Source organism: Limanda limanda, chromosome 9, assembly GCF_963576545.1.
Source record: "Limanda limanda chromosome 9, fLimLim1.1, whole genome shotgun sequence".
Classification (NCBI taxonomy): Eukaryota; Metazoa; Chordata; class Actinopteri; order Pleuronectiformes; family Pleuronectidae; genus Limanda; species Limanda limanda.
In genome coordinates, this window is record NC_083644.1 from 7,054,740 (window position 1) to 7,060,551 (window position 5,812).

Below are 5,812 nucleotides of genomic sequence, written 5' to 3' on the forward strand. Positions count from 1 at the left end.
TGATCTACTGCTTTCTGCCAAAACAGCCAACAAAAAGGAGCTTAAGAAAAACCAATAGATAATGAATACTTGGTAGAAAAGAAACCGACATGCATGAAACTCTTGGAGGGTTCACTCTCAACCTCTCCGTGCTGATGCAGAAACATTTTTGGAAACTCTTTGCTTCGCCGTCTTCCTGGCGAGCCGCCCGCTTCACCTCATGTTCCTCCCTCTCTTTGTTGGTTTTCCTCCGAGTTAAAAACAGATTTTCTGAGCAGCACCTGGGTTGTTTTGACACCGTGATCCCAGAGAGCAGCGCAGCCACATCCACACTTTGATTTCAAAATATCAAAGTGTAAAGTGAGAATTGGGCACAAGTTCAAACACTGCTTGAATTTTTTCATCTACTTTGTTTTAGGGGTTGTGCTTTTTACTTCTCCTGCAGGAAGAGAGAGAGAGAATAAAAGATGATTAATGAGAGCGGGTCAGGATATATTTACCACATCGCTGACCGGGCCCAAATCTACAAATGAGCAGGGGTGGGCAATGCCACCCAACAGGGGGTTTCCTGTGTAGATAATCGATCAAATCTGGTGTCGCCTCGGCCTCCAGACAAAGTTCTAGCACAGTTGAAACTGTTTTCAGTGATCACGTTTGTCCTGGGCCAAATTCATCACTATGATCGGTTGATTACTATAAAATAATTGTGTAGCTTCTTTATTAAAGTACCAGCACTTGAGGAAAAGGTAACTGGGCACGCACACATACACAGACAACACACAGACACACACACAAAGTCATAGTCATCTCTATAATTGGAAGAATTATTATTATTGTTAGAATACCACAGCTTGCTTTAATTTCCCACAGTGACACGTTCTTTAAAACTTTGCTAAACACTAAGTCCACTGTGTGAAAAGGTGCCCGTCCCAAATTTCAAATCCCCCCTTATCTGAGAAGTGTAGATCCGGCCCTGTTGCTGACAGAGGACAATAAAAAAGCCTTCCTTTTTTTTCAAAGTATATATTTGCACAGAATATGCTCAGTGTAAATTGAAGTACATATCTTTCTTTGTTATATTGTTAATGAATATTAAAATTTGGTAAAATACATTTTCATGAAATATAAGAACACCAATATTTCAGCTCTTCCCACTTTGTAGCAACAAGCTCTTTTGTATGAAAAGTGTATCAAAGCCTGCAACTGGCCCTTTCTATATTTCTTCCCTCCACTTGGTCCACACATAAACAAACTGCTCCACGCCTCTTTCCATTTGCCCGTCAGGTCCTGAGCAGAGCCTCCACAGAGAAGGGTAATGGCCTCACAGCCGGAGTCCTGCCTGAGCTGCCGTGAGGACTCTTCACAGAGTCTTCACGAGGACCTGCCTGGGCGGCTCGAGCCGACAGGGGTCTGGGATCATGAGTCCTGCTGCTCCCACTGACGTCTGCTCCGCCCAGGCCGCTCTGATCTGATCTGAAACCAGAGCGTGTGACGGACAAGCAGTTTGAGTCCATTACTTCTGGGTCTGAGGGGGATTTGATGAGTTCTAGACGCGGCAGACTAGTGTTGCAGTGATTTCTGAGTCCCTGTTGTGACGCTGGACACATCAGCTCGGCTCGGTCTTTCCTCTCAGAAACTCTCCATCCGCTCTGCACCTCCTCTTCCCGCCTGGCTCCCTCTGTGCTTCGGCGTAAGAAGTCATTAAAGTCACCTTCTGCGGGAGCTCTGCTCCTCAGGTGGAAGAAGTGACAGAACTGGAAGTCGCACTCGTACAGCGGAGGCTTGTATTTGTAGACGTAGCCCGACGTCCCTGCAGCAGCCGGGTCCTTGTCCAGAGCGCAGCAGTGGAGGCCGGGGGGGGAGACGGGCAGCGGCGGCGGGTGGAGCACGGGGACGAGGACGGAGGACGAGAAGGTCAGTTCACTCTGTAGCTCCCTCTGCCTCAGCTCTCGCTCCAGCATCACGTTCTCCAGCTCCTTGTCCGCGAAGGCTCGTCTCTTCCTCATCCGGGCGCTGATGGACGGGCACGTGAAGTGTGCACGGTCCCGCTGCGCCTGCTTGGACCAGCAGGGGGCGTCTTCCTCCGGAGGCCCCAGCGGTTTCAGACCTGAACACGGGAGCAAAGCCACATTCTGTTATATAGACATAACACATTCATGAACTATGAAATCGCTCCAAGCAGTTAATTGTTGCATTAACGTTTGAGTACTTTGTTGTTTATTATTTTAATATTCCAGTTAGTTAGCGCCGTGGTTGGTGCTTTAGTGTGAGCACAGGGAGGCTGAGAGGGCGACACAGAGGACACAGCTTCCAGCGGGATTTGACAGCAAGCCAAACGGTATTAATACACACTATATATTACCATAACAGCCTGTTGTTGTAAAGTAAAGAGTGATCAGGTTTGTTTAAATAAATTAAGTGTGAGTAATGGCGTCCCAGAGAGAAGCACAGGTGGTGTCAGCCAAAGAGAATCTGTACAAGAACAGAGTGTATTCACATGTAGGCCAAACATAGTGTATTCACAGTACATGTACATGTGTGTAACTATCACTTACACTATTATTCTTTAACACGGCCAGTTACAGTGACACGTCCTATTATGGGAAAACAGAGCTCAACCCTACAAAGACTAAAGCTAAAAACCGGCTTAATCTATATTAATTTTGTGTTAACGGTGGGATTAATTATGCATTGGTGTTGGCTAAAGCAACATTATGCAATTATTTGCCCTTAAAGAACTGCTTCGTTATAATGATAAAAGGATTTTGTTGCATTGCTCCCATTCTTCACCCTGCTCTTACTCTTGCTCTGTGTCACTTTGCTGGGGGGGTTCGATCTCCTGTGTCACAGCTTCAACTGTCAGAATCCGCTCCAGCAAACAGAAGAGAAATGTTGAACTATTGATTTGCGTTTATCTCCGATTTTCAGCCACGAAACCTTTTAAAACACGAAGAATTCTAAACAGAGTTTGATGGATTTGTTACGGCCGCAGCTCTTTTGGTTCAGGGAGCCGGGGATCATGGGTAATATCCTGTTGATATCACACATTGATTAAGGTTGTTTTTGCTCTACATGGAAACAACTTAATCGCTTGTAAAATGTATTACCAAGTGTGGCTGCAGAGGGCGCTGTTGCTCAGTAAAAGTTACACAGTGTTGCTTTAAGGTTGAGATGCTCAGAAATTGAACGAAACATTTTATTTGAATGGCCCTTTCTCTACAATTATCCTTTCTAGGAAATAAACTACCTCTGACGTGTGAGTTTTCAACCTTTTATAAGCAAAACATTGTGTTTTTTTATATTTAGTTTGACTCTTCAGTGTAACGATGAATCACTCCCTCCACCAACAGATGATTCATTTGTGACCTTGCATGAATTCAGACGAATGTAAAAGAGTAAAAATCAATAGGGCAAAATAAGAAAGTCGACTTAAAGCTTTTCATCTGGTTCTACAGGAAAAAAGAAAAACTACTTTTTGCCACAGTCCGGGAGAAGAGAGTGATGTTAATGAGAAAGGAGATAATTAAACGTTACCCTGCAGGATGCTCTTGGTCAGGAGGCTGGGCTCGGCTGCTCGGCTGTAACGCTGATACGCCGTCCTCCGCAGCGGAGCCGCACACCTGACCCCCCTCTTGCCCTGAGAGGAACATGGGAACAGGAGTTAAACATAATCATGGCGCACTGAGACCGTCCCCCATGTGCTATTAAAGCGATTCAATACATTATGTAAGAGGCAAGTAAAGGTCTGTGTGATTCAAAGATTTAAATTGCAGTGATCTTGGCCACTTGTCCTTGTCTCATTTGCACAGGGCCGCAGCGACATTGTTAACTGGTACCAGGAATAAAAACAGCTTCTGTACTTGGATCCGAGCAAGTGTGGGATTGAGTTTAAGGTTCTGTTATTTGTTTTTTAAATCTGGTGCTTCAGTGCATCTCTGAGCTCTGCTTCCATGCCCAGATCTCTGAGTTCCTCCGAGCAGCTGCTCCGGGTTGTTCCCTGCTCCAAGGGAAGAGGACGAGCGTCTGCTGGAGCCGAATAATAACTATTTTACCAAGTTTCACCGCTGTATAAACACGTTTGAAGCTGAACTGACGACCCTCATGTTTTCTATTTCATGCTTTTTAGTGCCATTTAGATTTTACACAAACGCATCCCTTGTGTTTGTGTAACCTCATGAGTTTGTCTCTGTTTTTTATTTTGTTTCTGTTTCATTTGGCTTTTACCATGTCATGCTTTTTTCTCTTTCCATGTTATATTCAATTATACTTTTTAATTTCATTCTAGTTGTTTTAAATGTGCTTTATAAATAAAATGACTTGAGAAAAAAAGAGTGAGGGACGGTTGCTTTCTCCTGACATTACAAGAATGCAAGTAGGCAATTTTGTAGAGAGGACAGTATAAATACCCTGTTATATACTAAACATATTATCGCAGTTATATTTTGAGATAGAGTTTTATCCACAACATTATTTTGTGACACAATTTATGTATTGAAATGATTAAGATTTAACACATATTTCCTATCAGTTGATGAGCCTCAAAACAAACTGATGTTAGAGACACTTTGAAGGGTGAAGATTCGACTTAGTCATATTCCTTATATTTATTATTTATTCAAGTTTAAATTTGTGTGTCTGTGACAACTGCTTTGTGTTGCTGTATTTTCTTGTTGTGTACATTCTCACTTGTAAAATGGACCTTGATCATGATCAACTCAAAAAACTATACAGCTTACTCTCAAGTCTCTAGAATAATACAAGCCATACTAGAAAATAATTTTCATATATTAGAAAATAAACTTGAATAAAATGGTCAAATAAAAACGACAACAACAAAAACCCATCTAACCTTCGAGCTGTTATTGCAAATATAACTTTTTATTTAGAAAGAAAAACTGTCTCCATATGTGCAGCCATGATAAAGGCCTATAGTCAGACTTCTGTCACACACACATTAAAGATGATAAATAACAACACCCACCCCCCCAGGAACATTTCTTCACACTTATGTAAAGTACAAAATATAGTGTTATTTATCTTCACAGATATTATGGACAGCGACAGGAGATTATGAAGCGAGAACTTTTATTCTAGCCTTGAAGTTTAACGCTGTACTTTCCCCCAAACACAAACGATATTTCCACCCAGGACATTTTACTTGTATTGTATTATAACACACTGACCTGGCCTTGTGCTCTCCTCACCTCCGCCGCCTGCTGCCGCCTGAGTGCGACCTGCGCCGCCATGACGCGCTGCCGCTCGACCACCAGCAGGCAGCAGGCGCAGCGACAGTCCCTCCAGCGGCAGAACCGCTTGTGTCCCTTCAGACAGGACACGACCCCGTGGTTCCGACAGCGGGCGCACTTAGGGCTCCGGGTCATCTTGCGAGGAGGCCTCTGCAGCTGCTGGACCTCCGGGGACAGGTCCGCTTCGTCCTGTCCTCCGTCCCCGGGGATGGAGCCGCGGTGCCCGGCGCATCCGTCAGGACTCGTCACGTCAGCAGCTCGTTCGGGTTCCAGCTCCTCGGATGTGGCCGTGGTGGTCTCCTGCTGCAGGCCTCCTCCTTCCAGCTGAGAGGACATCTATGACTAACAGTAAACACAGGGATCCCACTTTTAATGCGCGTTGAGGCTGAAGCTGAGAGGACTTTTTACGCACAACTTTACGCAGGATTTTAACTCAAAATACAACGAATCAGAAGCGTTAATGTTGTTGATTATCACCGTGGAATTGGTGTAAAAAAATACACTAATTGATCCTGAGTGAAATGTTCTTATTAAAGAGTCAGGAGAGCTGATAAACCACAGCGGTGGAGCACTTTTACGCACAACTT

General features: G+C 44.2%; 1 protein-coding gene across 1 annotated transcript; it reads right to left on the minus strand.

Annotated features, from left to right (window-relative positions):
* Positions 1-1,259: 1,259 nt before the first annotated feature.
* Positions 1,260-5,561, minus strand: dmrt2b (doublesex and mab-3 related transcription factor 2b). The gene is made up of 3 exons (XM_061078785.1): positions 5,184-5,561; positions 3,514-3,616; positions 1,260-2,086 (listed from the first exon to the last, which is right to left on the minus strand). The coding sequence occupies exons 1-3, from the start codon at positions 5,559-5,561 to the stop codon at positions 1,260-1,262; spliced, it is 1,308 nt and encodes a 435-aa protein (XP_060934768.1).
* Between the last annotated feature and the right edge of the window lie 251 nt (positions 5,562-5,812).